Genomic DNA, 20,504 nt, shown 5'->3' with positions numbered 1-20,504 from the left:
ATCTGGCAAATTGAAGTCACTTTCGTACCAAACATCATTAAATTAAAGAGAAAGAGAGCGACAGGTGTGAGTGGAGGATGGACGATGAGGTGGAGCTTGACATTTCCACGGAAGACGAGTCAACGCGTCGGCATCACGTCTGGACAGCTCCACACAGATGTGATGAATATTTACACCGTTTAATAATTCATAGTGCTTATCGAGTGAGGTACCTTTCTGACATGACGAGAGAAGCTCGGCGTCGGGAACTCGTCTCACGACTGCAGAGTAAAACAAAACATCCTCTTTCCTGGGTGCTGATTCGTCCGTTCGTCCGTCCGTCCGTGGGAGTGACGCCAGCGCCCCCACATCATGGAACGAACCACGACCTGTTTGGATTTAAAGGTGCAGAAACATTTTGGATTCGTCCCTCTGACAACGAGTCTTTGACCTGAACGCTGGCTGCATACTAACACCAGACGGCAGCAGGCAGGGAAATAAAAAAAGTAAACACAGGAGGGAGGGAGAGAGGGAATGGGGGAGGAAGGGAGGGAGCTTCCCTTTGCCTCCAACACTGATTCACACATCACTTGCACGACCTCCACGACTGATCGATGAAATACTTGACAGATGCAGTGAGATTATGTCACTAAAGCTCTGAAATGATCTCGGCCGTGCTGAGTGATTCCCACCGCCGGCTAATGATCTGAATCTAGGCCTCTCTCTGCTCCAGAGCAGATATGAGAACAGAGCCGTACCAAAATAGATCCCATGCCCTAAATTCCACGTTAAAGTTGCCGGTCAGAGCGGCTGCAGCTCAAAAAAATGACAGTTTTATGAAATCATTATTATTATTGTTAATATTATTAGTAGCTGACTGACAGACAGACAGACAGCAGGAACGTTAGCGTGATAGAATAAGAATCTGAAGGATGTAAAGATGCACAGACAAACGTTCACACAGTTCAGAGGTTAAATCCCCTGAAAGCTCACACGTCACCTTTTATCAGTTCACGCCGCAGATAAGAAGCTAAAAATGGAAACTAAAGCGTCCTCTGTCTGTCTGTCTGTCTGTCTGTCCTGAAGCTGATGTGACTGTGTCCTCTACATTTCCACATACTGAGCGTCTTCAGCTCTAAACTAACTGTCCCTTTTTTTTTTTTTGTTCCGTAACAGAAATACCAGGACTTTCATTTAACAAATATACAAAACAGTTGCCACGTTTTTCTTTTTAAATACAGTACAGACGAGCAGTAGCAGAGTCAGGAGCTCCTGCACTGATCATTTCATGTCTCATGTCTCTAGTCACTTTACTAAAAGGCGTGGACGCCCTCAGCTCCTGAGCCCACAGAGGGATATGTTGGGTTCATACTGCACAGACCAGGCAGGTGATCTGGTTGGAGTAGGGGAGGGGCCAGGTCTCAGGAGGCCAGCGAGGGCCCGTTGCTCTTAGGCAGCTTGGCGTTGCCGGGGGCTGCGTAGTAGCGCTGTTCGGGCCGAGCCTCTGTCACGGACGAGTGCCCGAACAGGAAGGTGTGCTTGTTGCCGCTGCCTCCTGCGTCTCTGTGGCCGGGCCTGGACGGTGGGGCGGAGGCAGGGGGAGGGCCCCTGGAGGAGGTCTGGTGTTTGGTGGAGGTAGGAGGGGGCGCCGCTCTGGGCCCGGCCGTGCCCTGGGGCCTCGGCGCCGGGAAGAGGAAGGTGCCGTTGTTGCTGTTCTGGTTCAGGTTGGTGTCGGTTCTGCGCGGCTCGGCCGTCGTCTTGGACGGGCTGGGGTCTGTGGCGGCCGATGCCTGAGCCAGCTTGTCTTTGAGCTGCTGCACCTCCTGGGCCAGACGCTCCACAGGGTGGAGGTGGTTGGAGGAGATAGGGTGGGAGAAGGCCTGAGGATGGAAAGCAGCAAGGGTCACAGCCAGAACTCACTAAAATATGAATACTTTCTGGCTTTTCAAAGTCAAAACAACTCAGGAAATGACGATCACTGCAGTTCCTCTACTGTCCACTAGAGGACGGCTCCAAAAGTATTTCAAGTTCACTTTTAAAACTAGAACTGGAGAAGTCACCCAGGTCATGCTATATCCAAAAGACGTTAAAGAAAGACAACTGGACGCTGGTTGGGACCAATGCTCCACATCTTTAATCATTTATTAATTAGCTGTGAGTTATACACATGTGTTTGTTTACCATTCTATAGAGTCAAAGGTTCTAAACCATAAATGAATATATCTCTCTAAGATGCATCGACAGTGAATCTAAAACCTGATTCATCTCACTCCTCCGTCCAGAACCAGAGACATTCATGGTTGTTTTCTATTAGCTGTGATGATGAGTGGGCTCAGATGAAGCTGCGTTCACATTTAATTTAAAACCAAGTGAGAAAAACTGTAACTTGTGACTGTGAGTCATCAGGTTTTCAACACATTCTGACACAAGAAACAACAACTTCAGACGAGTCAACAAACCATCGGTACAAAGACTGAATATGCAGCACTGACGACAGTTACATCCAAAATAAAACTTTATTTATTATATTTCATGAAAGCTACATATCTCCAAATGATATAATGATGATGATGTGACTTTATAGTTAGTTATAGCTTGGAATAACAATAATAAATGCTCCTAAATGGAGTAAGAGGAGTTCTTCCTGTACTTTCCATTCTGTCTGACTCCACCAGTTTCTTGGTGTCACTGTTCAATCTAATGCATCTAAGAGCCCTGCAACAGATTCTGCCTCCTACCTGAAGACACTGACCATGTTTGAGGGGTGTACAGTTGGTTTTGGTTAGGGACGTCCCAATCGAGAGTTTGTGAGTCCTGATCTGATCTTAAATGTCCTAGAGTTGGTCTCCTGTAGCTTCCTAAAGTCTGTCCTTGTCTTCCTTGTCTTCTCCTAGAGTTGGTCTCCTGTAGCTTCCTAAAGTCTGTCCTTGTCTTCCTTGTCTTCTCCTAGAGTTGGTCTCCTGTAGCTTCCTAAAGTCTGTCCTTGTCTTCCTTGTCTTCTCCTAGAGTTGGTCTCCTGTAGCTTCCTAAAGTCTGTCCTTGTCTTCCTCGTCTTCTCCTAGAGTTGGTCTCCTGTAGCGTCCTAAAGTCTGTCCTTGTCTTCCTTGTCTTCTCCTAGAGTGGACTGGATTCAGTCCAATAAATCTTTCAGTCAAAGTTAATGTAGTGTGGAGAGGGTAGCTGGTACCTTGTGTTCTCTACTCCAGAAATGTTCTGGTCATCCAACGCTGCCATAAACTCCCTAACCCTCTCTGGAAGATGTTTCTCCTTGACGCTGTCTCCAGGAAACTTTTCTCTTCTTTTAAACGTTCAGTGTTTATTGTTGTTGTTTGGGTGCAGCCTTTGACTGAGTGGACTCCATGGATTCTGTTTAGATGAACCTCATTTTCTGATCATTTTAAAAACGCCTGAATCGGGACGTCCCTAGTTCTGTTGTAGTGAAGTGTCATGTTTGATTAAAGCAGAGTTAAACAGGTCGTTGGTCTAATTCTTCACATAATGAACCAGAGGCTGATCTGATGCTCGTTTTCTAGCTGAAGCAGATGATTTAAATGTGTGTGAAAGAGAAGGCAGAGCGCTCTCTGAACTGTTAACCTGAGCTTGATGCGTTTCCTCCACAGCTCTCCTTAAAATAGACGACTGCTGCCGCTGCCCACACAGCCCTCAACTATTCCTAACATCACCATGGACACCACACTGGCAGAGGCTGCACAGACATCACGGAGGCTGCACCACGTCCCTGTTGGGAGTCGATCAAATAAATGCTCAAGCTGATCTGCACATCAAAGAGACAACGTCATTCACTGAGTGAGTGGTCGTGACGCCAGAGGATTCGAGCAGGAAGCCTTCAGGAAGTATCACAGGACCAAATTTGGGAAAATCTGCTGCCCACTCAACAAACTGATGACACATCTGCGGTTTGACACTAAAAAATAACTAGACTACGGTGGTTTTGTTGTTTGTAGACTGAGCTTTTAACGATTAAATGTAATAGTTTCCAGTAGCTCTTGAATTTGAGTGGAAAGCTGCACCTACAGAACACTTTCTACATACCTGTGCGTGGAGCGCCCCCCGCAGGTAGCACTCCCTCCACAGGCCCAGGCAGGGTGCCGTGAGGAGGGGCAGCAAGGGCTCGTAGGGGTCAAGTGGTCCTTGAGGTCCAGACGTGGAAGCGAGGCCCTGCGGTAACTCCGTCAGGGACCAGGCTTTCAGCAGCCTCTCCAGGCCGGGCACATTCTCAGAGGACGGGGCCCTCCGGTGGCTCTTCCTGTAAATGCCCGAACTGCTGCTGCGCCAGGGGAGCAGGTTGGCAGGGCAGGAGAAGGTGCCGCGAGAGAGGAGGAACACTGAGCCGGGGATGGTGTCGGCCAGCTGATGGACAGGAGGGAAAAGAAACAGTCAGTCTAGATTTTGACTTAAACTCACTGTAGATTTTATTAACAGAAACTAGTGATTTTCCTGCGTGATGGTGTCTGTAGGTTTTTATTCAACTGTAACGACTTTAGTTTATGTTCAAGCTGTTCCAGTTTGAATTGGATTCATGTTTTATTGCTACCACACGAGGGAGCAGTTGTTAAAAATGTGGAGAATGAACAGTGTTTGTGAGGAGAAGAGACAATCTGCCGTTAATAAACTGATGCAGATCACCCACTAAACTGTATGAAAAATGAGCTACTTTCTAGAAACACCATCTCTGTTGCTGTGCCAAGAGCTGCAGACACAACACACCAGCTTTATTTTCAGTTCTAACTAAATCCACCACTAGAGGGTGTGAAGCATCGTGTAAAAGAAGCAGCAGTTCTACCCTGTGTGTGTCTGGGTTGGTGTTGAGGTTGCCGTTGAGCAGTGGTTGGAGCGGGGGAGTCGGGGGGACGGGCTGGGTGAAACGGTCCTGCTTCTGCTTGCTGTACTGCAGGGCCCAGTCCCACACGGGGGGCAGAGGAGGGTCGGACGGATCTGAGGAAGAGTCCAGATGGAGCACATCCCTCCAGCCGTTGACTGGAGTGTAGGACTGCCCGAGGTTCTGGGGAGGGATGAATTGACCAGCATGTGTATCGGTTACTTTCATAAAAATATGGATCCGGAAACAGGTGTACAGTTAAAAGACACTATAACGAGTATTTAGTATATAATTTGAGCCAGATGCTTCTAAACTGAAGTCCCCCTCAGGTGTTTCAGTACCTGGGAGCGTTTGCATCTCTCTCGCTGGCAGTTCGCCAGGAAGGTGGAGAAGAGTGGCAGCTGGATGCTGTCGTGCAGGGCCAACAGGAAGTCATCCGTCAGCTGGAAACGAGAGCGAAACTGGGACCACAGCTGCCAAACGCAGTCCAGGAAGAGGAGGAAGACTGGAGCCTGGAGGGAGAGAGAGAGAGAGAGGGAGAGAGAGAGCAGAGAAAGGGAAGGTAGAGGAGAGGAGGGCAAAGAAAAGTGAGGAGGAGAGAAGCAGAGGAAGAGGAGGGTAAACAATCCAGGTTTACACTCGCATGCCAGTTTATTAGGTACAATAATGAAAACTAATGCATTGTAATATAACAGCCCTGAACTAAATCCTCCTTCGTGACAGATCTAATGTTCAGCCGATGTTGAAACAGTGTCAGAAAGGTGATGAGTCAGCTGGATGATCATTGTAGAAGGATGTGGTTTGTGGTGCTGGGGGTGAAGAGGGGGGGAGGGGTGAAGAGGAGGGGGGTCATTTGCAGTGACGGCTGGGACCTGGGTGATGTGGCGGCTAACCTGTGGACGTCTGAGCAGTCTCTCTCTATCTCTCTCTACTTTGGTTTAGTTGAACTTTTCTATTCTAGCATTCACTCACTCACTCAAACACACACTACAGACATGACTGATGAACTGGCTGCATGTTTAATTAAAGTTTATTTAAAAGGTTAACGTGTGGTCTCCACATTAGTCCTTCCTTTGATCTGGGGTTGTGACATATTCATAAAACTCGTTTCTATATTTCGGTACCGAAAGCACTTCTTTACTTTTGTTCACACAATGACCACACTTCACACGAGGGTCAAGCTAAAAGCCGACCTGCAACGCGACGCTCGCCGTGTGCCGACCACATGATCCTGCCCTAGTTAGGACGGGCGCAGTAGTCACAGACAGCACCGATCTCTCACCTCCTCCTTGTCGTTGTCTCGGTGGTAGTTGACGCGGCTGCAGAAGCGATGACCGCCCATCACCCACTCCTTCTGCACCAGGCTCTGGAAGCCGTGCTGGGTCCGACAGTGGGGGTCACACATCACCTGCACCAGGCTGGACACCACGCAGCCCATGTCGCGATCCTCCGCCTCTGCAACGTCAAAACAGAGAAATAATGAAATGAATCCAATTTCTACGCAGTTATGTGACACGTATCGTGCTGCAGCTGTTCATAGTTTACTCTTACATGCAGGACACACAACACTACCGGCACAAGAACGTGTTGCTGAATGTTTGTAATGGTCATGTCACTATTTAGGGTGAGCGCTGAATTCCTGTTTGCTCAAAACGCTGGCATCTCTCTGTGTTTATGAGCGTGGGACATCTCTTCATATACGTAATGAGCCACGAGTTCCAACTGCTTTAAGGGCACTAAAGGGAAATCTTTCATTTACGAGCATTTAATTAAGTTTTTATTTCTCCAAAGACAAAACAGAGAGAAGGAGAACTTAACAAACAATCGCACAGAGAAATGATGAAAGACAAAGATCTAGTGAGACTGTCGCTGAGGGACAAACTGTTCTTTGGCTGCTGCAGTGAGTCCTGTCTGCAGCAGGACATTTACTGCTGATCGGGTCAGTGGCAGAGCTGATGATGATGATGATGTCAGGCCCTGCAGCTGCAGAGTGGCAGAGAAAGTCAAACACCAGCAGATAGAGGTAAACATCCTTAGCTGAAAGCAGCCATTGAGTGATGCAGCGTTGCGTCCGTCTCTCTGGGTTTTTGTCAATGTCCAACAGGAAGCAAGACCAGATGATGAGACGTCAACGACAGGCGACCGTCTGCTAAATGTTATCTTTATCAATCCTTCCTCAAGCCTTCTCTTACTTCACTTTCACAAACAGCTAGAAAACTAAACGGTGTCAGGAGTCAGAACAACAACAACAACAACAACACACAGTCATCTGTTGGTAAAGCTGAAGACTCTCTGAGGTCACCCTCACAGCACGCATGGGTTTACCTGGTCAGCAGGAACCCCGACTGTCACCTGATCCAACCCGCTGCCAGGTGGTGATCAGTTGACACCTCTGATCCACAACAAACAACACTCAGCACGTTGCCCCCATGCAGCACAGAGTTGCATTAATGGGAGGAAACTCCAACATGCACACAGCAGCGGTCCAACGAGTAGTCCTCTATACAGAGTCAAGGCCTTGTAGTATGTATAACTGTGCATGTGACAAATAAAACCTTCTTATCTTACCTTCTTATCTTATCTTGACTCTTATCTTGACTAAATGCTGTAGTAAAGTTTGTTACACATACAGCACAGTGCATAGGTTTTAGGTGTCGTTTAGACTCTTATCCATCATGCAATAAAATCAGGGAGGCGTCTGATCGGTCTGGAATTCATTCTGAAACTTGACGACGACATCTGTTCAAACACAAAGAACTATCTTCATCAACGAGAAGGACAAGGAGCCCTGCAACAAAAGGTCTGACTACAACAGAGTTCTGATCTCAACATACTGGAGTGAGTTTGGAATTATAGAAAGAAACAGAAGACCAACTAAAGTTCTTCAAGAGGCTGAAAACTCTATTGAACGGGGTAGATCTCTTATACGGAGTCCGTCTCATGTCTCATGAGGGACAACAGCTGCAGACAAGCGTGATCGTGTCCTTAAAAGCATGTTGAACAGAAGCCTACTGACAGCGTGCATGTCGGCTCAGTGGATCGTGATTGTCCGCGGTGCACAGCTACTGCAGGGCAAGCCCTTATGTGCCATTAATGAGGAGGAGCTGCTGTGAATAATGAATGGATTGAATAATACGAGCTGGGGTCCGGAGTCATGTGACTCACCTTGCAGTGCCACAGTCAGGTGACCGCTGCGAAGCAGGCAGGCCACCTCTGAAGCTTTCTTCAGACAGGCCCTGGAGACACAAAGGAACCGTAGTCAACACATTACAGACAGTCATCTCAAAAAACATGCATGAGTTAATGTGAGACCTGTCTTTGGTTTTATATTTTATGGAATTTGTACTTGCAAAACATATCAATATGTACAAAAACATGAATCCAAAATTAAACAAAACAAGTTGTAGATACAGGTCAGAGAGTGAAATTATAATACTAATAATTTGCTTTGTTTGGCCACTAGGTTTTACTTTACAGTTCTGTAAACTTTCAAGGTTTTTAAAGGACCCTGATCACAGCTCTTTGAGTTCCAGCGAACAGTAAGACGAGACAAGTTTGATAATACAGGATGGAATAAAGGAAGGAAGGACCAGGTAACATTTTGTCATGCACCGTGAGACCGGTCCAGTCAGAAGCCGTTACCTGGTGTAGTCTAGCCAGCGGGTGCTTTCCAGCGTGGATAACCATTTGTCATCGGGCACTGACACAGACGTGGAGATATCTACAAGACAAAACAAACAAACCCAGATCAGATCATAATCAGGAAGTGTTGCTGCAGACGCATGAAACACTCGGATGGATTCAGAATGAGGACTCTACGCACATCAGCTGAGTTTAATATCATAACTGCTGCAAAGCAGATGGATCTGTGGTATAATAAAGTTATAAATAAAACCTTTAATGACTTGCAGTTTTTGCAATCTGCTCCTTTCCAAAATCTAATAATTTCATCAGGTTTTGATGTCTCATTTCCTCTGCTGAATAAATCAAGTCCGGTTACATTTAAATGATTGGTGACAAAGCAGCGTTTATCATCTGCAGAAGTGTTTGGCTGCACGACCTTTTCCCGTCAAAAGAGAAATCAGATCAGCCTCATGTATCTTAAATAGGACTCTAAGTGTAAAATCCACATAATCTCAGAGGGATCAGTCGTTAACACGATCTCCAATGTCTACTTTCATTTTTAGTCTAGCTGCTGTGAAGACACTAAGCTCGCTGCATGTATGCCGAGCAAAATACACACGAGTGTCTGTTTTTGTCCTTTGTGGGTGAGAGCTTCACGGCTCAGAGGTTTGAGCCGTGACGCTCTCACCCACAAAAGACCAAAAACACAGCGCTGACAAACGGGTGAATCGTGATAATCAGTGACCTGTACACGGGTCAGCGTTTCAGTCCCAGGGCCTGTGGACGAGCGAGGAATGTGCTGGACGTGCTCACATGACAAAAGCAACAATAAAGACGGTCTGTTCTGATCTGTTATTTACGAGTCCACGAGACGTAAATCCTTCTCCAACTAAATATACGGTGTAATCCAAACCAGAACGAGTAATGTCAGAGTTAAAAATGACTGAACATTAGGTATGAGCACGCATTAGAATTGGAAAAAACACGTGGAGAACAGCTCATAGCTACTCAGAAACACAAGGGGAATTCTACAGAAAAATTTGTTTATTTATTTAAAGGTGGAAAAGTAAGACACTTTGAATCATCTGACTCAGCTCACTCTGAAAATAACTGGATTTTGGGAAACGGTGGGTGGAGCGTTGAGAGATGGGGTCGCTGGTACTTTATATCTGTAATTAGATAAAGACGGTTTCATAGGAAGTAATGTGTTTGATTAAAACAGTGACGAATAACTGTATTATGTTACTAGGGGAGGGTGGTACCACAAACTAATGACTAATAATGTGATTAATGGGAAAACTCTACTAGAATGGAAAAAAATGCATCATACAATAGAAAAAATGAATAGACGTAACGAATAAAGGTTAAGTTATGCAACAGTTTCAGTTTTACTGACATCTAAACCTCATTTTTTGTTCTGTGTCAACAACCTGTAAAACCACACACCCATCAAAAGTAACAAAGGTGAAGTAGACGCCTCATTCGTCACGTGTTTCTTTTTTTTTGTGTGTGTGTGTGTGTGTGTGGACCATATGTGTACAGGTGTGAATGTGTGTGTTCATGTCACATCCCCACCTCCCAGACAAAGGGTGCGCAGGCGGCCGTGCGCCACCTGGATGTCGGCGGGCGAGGGCAGCTCGTCCCCGAGCTCCACCACCACACACAACGAGGACTGGCAGCCAAACAGGACCATCTCCAGGTTTCTGTGGAGAACGACATGATGTAGTTAACAGACTAATGCACATGCAAAAAAAAACAAAAAACTTTGTTAATCTGTTATCAGGTCGTAGCTTCTTGAGATTATCTCGTAAAAGTCACACCTCAGAGTGGTTTTCCTAGAACAGCAGTTACCAAGCTTTTAGAGACCACACGCATCTTAAAAGTAAGAATTTTATCAACATGCATTTTGGGAACAAACTAATATATCCAGTGAAGTAACTGTAGACGTATGAGTGCAGCTTGATTCTGACTTCTCATGGTTCGAGGCACGGTTTGAAACTGCAGCGTTTAAACCTTAAACCATTTTTAGTTTGTGGCTGCCACTCTAATCTAGCTTCCTGAGTTCAGACGGCTATCAAACACATCAGTGCGTCTACTATACAGGATGCTATATACAGAGATCAATGTTTCAGTTCTATAGACATGTTTATGACTAGCAAGCGAGTGATCGATATAGAGCTGTGAACACACAGGAAAAGCATGAACACTGAACATTTGCGACGCCAAGTTCCACTTGACAGACTGAGTTTTATTCTTATATACATAAAAATATCCTACTGACGATTTAAGGCCGAGAATCAAACCTGTTATTAGTTCACTGTAAGCCCTGCTCGTGAAAGAAACACTAGAGTCTGTGATGCAGGTGGTCAGATGTTAGAGCTTACACTGACGGACACATGTGGACGTTTGGAAAGCGTCAGCACACACCTGATGTCGTCCTTCTCGTGGTAGATGTTGTTCTGGAAGCTGGCCATTCGCAGTAGATCGCTGCCTCTGGGATGTCGCCAGCACCAGCGCTGCAACACAAAAACACAGTCTCACCCTCTTTAATAACACGTTCCACGATGTGAGGGTTCCCCAAAGGCCCCTCACTGTCTCCGAGTTCATCTTGTAATTTATTTCACAGGAATGTTAATAAGCAGGGGAAAACCAGCGCACACATGACAACTGCTGGTTAGGAATGAGTCCACTTTATATATCTGCTTTTTTATTTTTCTCAAGAGGAAACAATACTTCTTAAAGAATCCTATCTTTCTTGAATCAAGAAAAAAGTCAAACTTAGTGTTTTTTGTTTCGCTTTTAGGCACTAAGTACTTCCCTAAAGCAGCTTTCCTTCATAGCAAATGTTTGTTTCTTAAAACTTTAGTATTTTTTACTTTTAGCCTTATTATTAACACACAAATTGGTGAATCAGTCTGGAAATGAGGTGGTAGGTCAAATCAAAATGTTTAAAATGTCTAAGAACACTCACAGGGATTCGTCCTTCATTGAAGTGGGCGAAACTTTTCTTTAGCTCGGTGTCAAAAACCTTCTGTGGAACTGCGATGAACCTGGGCAGGCTGTCAGGAATCACGAAGAATATATTAAAAACATTATCAACAAAGCAAACTGAGACGTCTTTTCGAGGAGTTTATCCATTGCTTTCCAATCTCTTGTCAAGAAATTGTAAGCAGATGTATTCACACATCCCTGAATTGAGTGTTGCTGCTGGGTGTCATTAGCCTCCACGTGTAAACATCAGCTGCGTAGCTTGGCGACAGTTCAGTGGTGAATTTACCTGGTCGACATCTCAAAGCGGTCGTTGACTGAGCTGACTCTCCAGCTCGTGGCGCCGCACCTCTCCAGCTCTTGCTCCCAGTCTGAGGCCGTTTCAAACCAGTTCATGTGGGCGTCCCGGCGACGGTTACTAAGGAACTGCTTCATTTCTGGAGGAGGAAAGTGATTCAAGCACTTGAACTGAGGACTGTAACTTGCCCAAACGTAGATTTGACTACTTTTTAAAATGTTATATAAACACATGATCATACATATCCATTTTGAAAACAAGCTTTAAACTGTTTCCTAATTTAAACGATCAGAAGCGTCAGTAATACATCCAGACAGAGTACTTACAGTAGCTACTGAGGAGACTTTCTGATTGTTGGGGTAAATTTGCAGCAAAGACTATTTAAAAACAGCTTCCAGCTTTTCTGATGTCAGCATGTACTGTGTTTTATTACTGGTAACTGAACTTATTTTGGTTTTGGACGGCTGGTCGGACAAAACAAACCAACTGCAGACACGGCTTCTTAATGATTCCAGTCTTTTTCCAGAGAAACACTTTTGGAGGAAGAGCAAGAAGTATGCATCACATCTGTCAATATTTTATCAAAATGTTCAGGACATGGCGCGCTGACCACACGCCAGCAGACACACTTGACCCCCGGGACAGAGTTGAACAGCAGGTCATCTAACGACTTGTTTCAGAGGAGGGGGTTTGCATTATTTATCCAAGAGCTGACAGTCGTCCACACTCTGGCCAGCCTAGCGTAGCCTTAACATAGCATAATATACTGTACAGACGGGCTCGTATTACCCTATATGGCTGAAGTGAACAGACAGCGGCTCGTTTGGACGGGTGCATCACTGTTGAGAGGTTTTATTTTGTAAGATGTATGTGAAAAAATAAAACTTTCTACACCCCGATTATATAATTATGGAGATTTAATCTTTGCCAAACTGAGAGATCACGGCCGCAGCCAAACACACGGCTATGGTTATGGTTTGTAAAGTATTTTCAGTGCGTCATCACGGAGGTTTCTTATCTAATCTAAAGAGGATGTGAGCTTTGCATGTCATTATGGTCTGCACAGGAACCATTACGTCTCCAAGTTGCCACACCACATTCAGATGCCGCCACATTAGACACAGGCACAAACAGAACTAGATGACACACGGTTTGAAGTCATGTGGGAATGATTTCAAACGCACATTCTGCCTCTGTAGCTGTAACTTCCAATGCTTTAAAGAGCGAGCACATGACTGACAAATTCATGCTGTGTTTCTGATTCATGTGGGCATTTGCTTCTCACTTTGACTGGAGCTGTTAAACTATGAATATTCATTATGCACAGAAAAAAACAAACAGAATGAGTAAGACTTTAGCTCATCAACTCTAATGTTCATGTCATTAGCCATTCCAACAGGCCTGAGGCTGTAGTGCCAAGTCTAAAGAACTTAGTTTACAATCCATCTTTAAGTTGTTTGGCTGCATGTCTGGTGTATCAACACTGAAAGTAGTAAAAACAGCAGTTCCTCAAAAGTCCACTTGAGACTATTTGGCTCCAAAAGTGAGTCTGTCCCCACAGACCTTCATGTTAAAACGTACAACTTTACAAAAGAAATAAACATGTTTACAGCCTGGTACAGAAACAGTTTTGGTCTCTAGAGCTAATTTTTCCATTCATGACAACTGTACAGGGAAGAATTATAATTTAAATAATATCAAGGCTTAAATATAATTAGCTCCATTCACTTTCTACCTCTTTAACCACTTCCATTAGCTGGGTGTCAGGGGGTGCCAAGAGTCGTCCATCTTTACATACCATCAATCATCCTAATACACCTCTCTGATTAAATAGAATATGTTAATATTTATGTCTAGGATATACCTGATCTAAATAAAGAGCCATATGATCTTTGTCTTTCCTTTTGGACACAAAGAGCTTTGACAGACTGATAAGCTCTTGAATCAGAGCCAGGGAGGAGACAGATGGTTGTATACGTTAATCTACTCACCTACACTCCCGAGGGCAGCGTTCTGGAAAGATAAAACCGACCCTGGTTTGAGGGGCTGGTAGGTTTTGGCGATGGTGTGGGTTATCTGAGGAGGGAAACCACAGGGAGCGCGTCAACATGACAAAGGTCATCAGCTTTCAGTGCAGAGGCCCTGCAGTGTCACGTCAGCTCTGTGTCTGTGGCACAGGTCGGCTTCTGATGTACAGTATACCAGTAACCAGAGCCTCCAATCTAAGGCGGCACGCACTGAAAGATGCAAATATTTAACGTACAAATATCTCAAGAGCAGAACTCGGAAAACGCATCAAGTAGGAATCATGCAATAAATCATGCAGGTAAGGTCTAATTACAGCTTGTAAATGAGATCATAAAGTTCCTGGACACACCTCTATAACCTGTGGGTCTGGAGTGAGACGGTCAAACAGGAAGCAGATGACGCGCATGTCCCTGCAGTAGATCACCAGCTCCTCTGGCGTGAACTTCAGCGAGGAGTTCGGGGTCACCAGCTTGGTCCTGTTTGGGCCCACTGGAGCAAATAAAGGGAAAAGATATTAATTAAATATTAAACACATGTTTGTCAAAGCCAGATTAGACTTTTTAGTTTTAAATTAACATCTTAAATCTGGGTTACTACAACCTTTACTGTATCACTGATAAAAAGAAATATGTCATGTATGTCAATACACATCAGACTGCGTTTGAGCTTCTTCTATCATCGTCAGTATCTCTATCACATCATTAACCTTAGAACGTTGTTCCGTTCATGAGTTCTGAGTATTTGTTGTGACGCTGTTTTGTTTTCCTTTCCTGCATTTCCTGTGTTTATTAAGAATGTTTCTCGCTTGGTGTTTCGTGTCTCGCCTTACTTCCTGTCTGTGGTTTCCCTCCTCTGATTGGTTTCCCCTCGTTCATCCCTCAGTCGTCTCACCTGTGCCTCGTTAGCCTCTATGTGTGTGTTCAGCTTCTTGTGGTTCCTGGTTTTCTTGCTTTTGTTTTTTGGATAACTCTGCCTCACACTGCAGTGCTTTTTGTTACCTCAACCTTATTTCATTCAGTCCTGTGTTTTGGTCTTAACTCCTTACAAAACACATCATAACAAACCACATAAAAAAGGTAAAAAGAGGTTATACTTACCAACAACAACCTTCTCTATTGAAGCCAAAGCCACATCATGATCTCCTAAAAGTACTGGATCTGCATTGTCCTGCATTGTGAATATCATTAAAGGGAAAAATAAATTATTTTCAATATTCTAAATATATGAACATTACTAATGTTGAAAGTACCTTTCACACACTTTTTTTCTAATATCATGTGGGTGTGGTTTTGTTTTTACAGCTGAGGAACTCACGTCAGGTTTGGGACTGTCCTGGGGCACAAAGGCCACTCTGAAGTGTGTACAGAACAGAGTCCCAGACAGCCACCCCCTCCCCTCCCTGGCAGTCAGCTTCTTCCTCACCATGACAGCTCTCTGGAGGACACACTCGCCTAGTGACGAAAAACAGGAGTAAGTGTTATAGGATGAGGAAAAACGCATTTAGTCCACTTATCAGCGTTGAGTGGTGACTGTGTTTAGATGGACTTCTGGTGAGGACACATAACAGGATGCGTAGAGACAGACGAAGACAGGAGGCTGCTGGAAAGGAGGGGGGGGTGTGAAAACATCCTCAAACAAAAAAGGTTTGTCCTTGAATTGTTATTGTCAGATGAGCTGAGGGGAGCAGAAAAAAAACAACAAAGGCAACTTTATCTGCTTTCAATTACAGTTGTGTTTGTTGATAATACAAATGTTCATATGGGTGAATAAACCAGTTTGGGTAGACAAGTGAAAACGCACTTTTTAAGCAGCTTTTAAACCACATGATACCTGGGGATAATCACCTGTTCAGTCCACCTGCCTTGGTTTAGAAGGGGAGGTGGATTGAGACTGAGATACAAAGTGTTAACGTCTGTCATTCATGCCAAGAGTCTGGAGAGTTTCTCACTATCAATGGGTGATTAGAGTATTTTAATAAACTGATATCATTCAGCATAATCTGGAAAAACATCCACTGATTGATCTGGTTGTTAACAGAGGGTGCGACCCATAGATGTTCCTAATAAAAACCTAAACTGAGAGCACTGGGTTCTCCATCCTGGGCTAAAGTGGAGAGTAAAGTCGATGCAGCATCTGAAATTCCTGGACAAAGCTTCCAAAAACAAACCTTCTTCACCCAGAATAATCTTTCACACACAAACGCAGCTGCGCACAAAACACTCTCAAAGAAAAGAGGAGGAAAGAAACTATTTCACCACATACACACACAGGACCGAGGCGGCACATTTATTATAAACGGCATCCCGCAGCACTACAAAGCCTCTGCCAGCTCCACTGTGGGTTTCCATGGCAACAGAGTCAAGGATTGGGTGGACGTGGAGAGAGGAAAAAAAGGCCTTTTTGTCCGTGACAGGAGAAGTGTTTGGCCAGTCACACGGCAAGGTTTTCATTTCACTCAAAGGCACATTTAAAAAAAAAAAAAAAAAAAGAAACGACTGCCGGTTCCTTGAAACTGAAAATAACACACTGAGCAAACACAAAACTCCTTTGCATGAACATGACAGCAGAGATGTTGAACTGAGCCCAGTCTTTCTTTACTCCTCGCTCATAGTTCAATGAATGATTCAGGGAACAACAAAGCGCAAACAGGAAGCAGCCATTTTTATACATGAAACACTTGTTTATGCTCTGGGAGAAAGGGAGGAAGACGAGCCTTTGCTTCCAACGCCATAATTTGCTGATTGCGCAAGAGGAGTTTAAAAAAAAAACCTCAGAGTGTACTTTATGATTACGCCTGTGACTTCAAAACCGCGCGCATAAAAAAAAAACCCTAGGCCCGGATTTATAAATTAAACCTGACAGAGATTTAATACTCGGTGAACACAAGAGAACCCTTGTTGATCTGCGGTTTAGCGTGCCTCTTTTTACCGTCGCTCCGGGGTGCAACTGAGCCGAGAACATTCCTGTACCCTGCAGAGTTTGGAGCTGGAGCAGAAAGGACAAGGAAGGGCGAGGAGAAGAATCCTATTTGTACTCTTTGTTGAGATTTAAGATCTGAAGGTGTTTATAAGACAGCTGTTAACTAATCTAATAAAGTCTGTTATGTTGTTCCTGCAGAGCTCCAGGTAAATATAATTAAAACTTGTACTGAACGGTTTTACATTACAATAACAAACCTGGTTATCGTGGTTGTGTTTAGACGTCTGGAGCTTTTTGTTTGGTACACACCTCTTTCTGAGGCTGTGACTCACAGTTCAAACTAAACACACGGACACAACAATAGTTAAAAGCTGTAAGGCACAAAGGATCAGTTAAACATGTCTCAAAGCAGGCAAATACTATTATATATGTAACTGTTTGATCTCATGTGTCTCCTGTGCCAATGGCAGCTTCACAGATTCCTGTTAAATCAGCCTGACAGCGTTATAGTGTGGGCCGCTCACCAAAATACAACGCTGGGTTTTGTCCAGCCGAGGAGCAAAAGGGAAACAAAACACACTGTTCTCAGGGCAACACGCCACAATGCATAGTTTTATAACGCTGAAACCAAGAATCTACTGGCATTTCTTATCTGTGTTTGAACAATAAAAGTAAATGCCACCACAATAGGAGGCTGAAAAATTCTAAGCATTCAGAACAAGACGATTCAAATACCACTTCGATCACCTGCACCTATGAAGAGCGAGTCTGGTTTGTTGTGTTTAATCTACACATCTGCAGGATTTCTTCTCCACATAGTTTAAATGTGGGAATGAGGAGAGGGCGAGCTGAAGGATCGGCCTGAGAAAATACAGCTGACAGACACATGAACCACATGCTCTCGGGCCTTCTGTTTTGCATTCATCCACATTTGTTCCCAATTTTCAGCTGGGATGCGTGCAGAGCAAAAGGGGTTTCTGCTCTCGTCATCCCACGGGGAAGAAGAGCAAAGAACAGGAACGTGTTGCGTCGGGTTAAATCTATGGAAACAGGAAATGGGAGAAAAAAAGATATCTGGATTCTTTCCTATGTTCTAACAAAACGTCAACTGACAACCCTTCAACTCACAACTTATATATTATGCAGCATTGTCAATATAACCAAACATGTCCAACTTATGAAGTGATTTGCTTAAGCGATTTGGTAGTGGACGTTCTAGGCTCTGGTTGGCTTGGTAACCCACCTGGATATTTTGTATTTCCCATCCCAAATGTACAACGTGAAACTACCGTCAGCCCTATCTGTCGCTTCACCTGGGTTCACCCAACGCTGAAAAAAAGTGGTTGTTGCCTTAACTTTGAGGCAACAACCACTGGTATACAACCATCCACACCGTCCACCATTTTGGCTCCTACCACCAAATTCACCGTGCTGATAGCTATCATCCCTAGCCTAGAATCTAGACGCGCCCCTAGCGGCAGCAAATTACATTTGCTTCCAGGGGCAGTCTAGTTACTCTCCGTTGACTTGAGATTTCGAAAAATCCAAGATGGACCGGGCCAATCACGAGTCGGTGGGCGGGCTTAACATGATGACGACTGACCTGCGACCATAAGTTCCGTGAATTACGCGTGAATTCCCCCATCCTGCTAGAACTACCAGAGCGATGGCTGCTGCTAGCGAACAACTTTCTTTCGAATCGGCTTTGGCCGCCACTCTGAAAGACTTGAAGTTAAGCTTTTCTCTGAGAAAGGAGCTCTCTTTTCCGTCGCTCTGACTACGTCACCTTCTTCGTTGCTCTGATTGGTTGTAGCGCTGTCCTATTGCGTGGAGAGGGAGTTTGAAAGACAACCGTTTATCCCACCCCTCCGGTTGAGCCCTGTCTATGGAGAGTGCCCAGACCCTACATTTAATGTGGGTCTGGCTCGTCAGGCTATATCATCCCTACAACTCTCTAAATTTCATAAAATCTCTGTGTTGCTGCTAGTCTCCTCCTAATTTGCTCTGTTGCATATCAACCTTCATATTCAACATTTAACATAAACAAGACATGCACAAACACAACAAAGAGACTTTAAAACCTTTTTCAATATCTAGAAACTCAGGACTACAAACATCGACGCTGTGGCCTCTTGTCCATCAGTCAACGAGGTATAAAGCTGATTGACAGCCTATAAATCCCACAGTAACATTAGACTGTGGAAAAAAAAAAAAGGGGGGATTGTGAAGTTGCTCTGAAGGGGGTCCGGGCCTCTTGGCATTGTGTGTGAATGGACAGCATACGCCCTCCCCGAGTCGCAGCGTTGAGCCGGTACATGATCTACCCTATGGCTGTCGGAGCTGTCCTGACCCGTTTGCCCTCCTGCAGGCCGGCTCGGTTTCTGAGGTCATGTGTCCCGGGTGTCACATGAGAACGGCGCCGATGCTCTCCGCCCGGTAACTACTGACAGAACGGGACAGCTTGTGCACAAATAGTTGTGATTCTGTGATCCACATGGTTGTTTTCAGCTCATCTGGTTTGAGACAGCACGCGTGTAAGGCACTTAACTTGTTTCAAGTCTTTCTACTGTGCAACAACAGCATCACTGTGTTATTGGTTATGATCACAGCACTGCTATTTTTAAGCACAGGACAGGGGGCTGAGTGTCTGCGTGTATGCACTGAAGGGGGAGAAAGCGTGAACGCGAGTCCACAAGTGCAATGTGAGCCCCGTCTCTGGGTACGGTAACACTGACGGGTGACTCCTTTGTGTCTGAAAGTGAACTTGTTCTCACAAATTGTCTCAACACTTTCTCTGCAGAGTGTGCACAGAGCCAAAGGATTGATTTCTCTCGCCTGAAATCTGAATCCATTCCTGAATAATATGGCTGCTTAATGCAATTTAAACCCACAAAGGAGCCAATTTGAGTCTCAATGGGAAAACAGAACGCGCACTATTAAGCAGGGACGTCCCCATCGGTATTGGGGGACGATCCAGGCGTATTCAAAATGATCCCATTGCATCAGATCGGTATCAGGCTTCAGTCGAGCCTGATCTTTTCTAGTTATTTAATTTAGGTCTGTCAGAAGCCAAAACCACGTCCCTGTAGCGTCAAAACATCTTCTTCCTCTTTTGTTTTGATGGTGGTTGGCTAGCATCGAAGCTGGCACAAAAAAAACAAAACCAAGAAGACGATTCCTTCTTAGTTTTTTTTAGCGGCGGCTGGCTTGATTCAAAGCTGCCAAAAATCAAAGAAGAGGAACCAAATTCATGTGACTAAAACATCAGCAATTTGTAAAAAGTGCAACGTGGACGTTTTGTGAGGTGGTAAAATTACCAACTTAATTCGCCACCCCCAGAATCCATGGAGTCCACTCAGTCAAAGGCTGCACCCAAACAACAACAACAAACACTGAACGTTTAAAAGAAGAGAAAAGTTTCCTGGAGACAGCGTCAAGGAGAAACATCTTCCAGAGAGGGTTAGGGAGTTTATGGCAGCGTTGGATGACCAGAACATTTCTGGAGTAGAGAACACAAGGTACCAGCTACCCTCTCCACACTACATTAACTTTGACTGAAAGATTTATTGGACTGAATCCAGTCCACTCTAGGAGAAGACAAGGAAGACAAGGACAGACTTTAGGAAGCTACAGGAGACCAACTCTAGGAGAAGACAAGGAAGACAAGGACAGACTTTAGGAAGACACAGGAGACCAACTCTAGGAGAAGACAAGGAAGACGAGGACAGACTTTAGGAAGCTACAGGAGACCAACTCTAGGAGAAGACAAGGAAGACAAGGACAGACTTTAGGAAGCTACAGGAGACCAACTCTAGGAGAAGACAAGGA

At 44.8% G+C, this 20,504-nt stretch overlaps 1 protein-coding gene across 1 annotated transcript in view; it reads right to left on the bottom strand.

Annotated features, from left to right (window-relative positions):
* Positions 1 to 8: 8 nt before the first annotated feature.
* mtmr11 (myotubularin related protein 11) overlaps positions 9 to 20,504 on the bottom strand; it is a 31,449-nt gene continuing 10,953 nt past the window's right edge. Inside the window, exons 3-17 of the mRNA XM_084557681.1 lie at positions 15,072 to 15,208; positions 14,855 to 14,924; positions 14,107 to 14,246; positions 13,721 to 13,805; positions 11,721 to 11,868; positions 11,415 to 11,502; positions 10,871 to 10,959; positions 10,019 to 10,146; positions 8,462 to 8,540; positions 7,985 to 8,055; positions 6,102 to 6,274; positions 5,161 to 5,331; positions 4,784 to 5,002; positions 4,033 to 4,350; positions 9 to 1,859 (exon numbers count right to left, since the gene is read on the bottom strand). Coding sequence (XP_084413807.1) covers positions 1,401 to 1,859; positions 4,033 to 4,350; positions 4,784 to 5,002; positions 5,161 to 5,331; positions 6,102 to 6,274; positions 7,985 to 8,055; positions 8,462 to 8,540; positions 10,019 to 10,146; positions 10,871 to 10,959; positions 11,415 to 11,502; positions 11,721 to 11,868; positions 13,721 to 13,805; positions 14,107 to 14,246; positions 14,855 to 14,924; positions 15,072 to 15,208 — 2,375 coding nt within the window. The 3' untranslated portion in view covers positions 9 to 1,400. The remainder of the gene's footprint in view (positions 1,860 to 4,032; positions 4,351 to 4,783; positions 5,003 to 5,160; positions 5,332 to 6,101; positions 6,275 to 7,984; positions 8,056 to 8,461; positions 8,541 to 10,018; positions 10,147 to 10,870; positions 10,960 to 11,414; positions 11,503 to 11,720; positions 11,869 to 13,720; positions 13,806 to 14,106; positions 14,247 to 14,854; positions 14,925 to 15,071; positions 15,209 to 20,504) is intronic.

Source organism: Chelon labrosus, assembly GCF_963514085.1.
Source record: "Chelon labrosus genome assembly, chromosome: 12".
NCBI classification, from domain to species: domain Eukaryota; kingdom Metazoa; phylum Chordata; class Actinopteri; order Mugiliformes; family Mugilidae; genus Chelon; species Chelon labrosus.
Note: the sequence above shows the minus strand (reverse complement) of the source record. Positions and strands in the feature narration are given on the sequence as shown.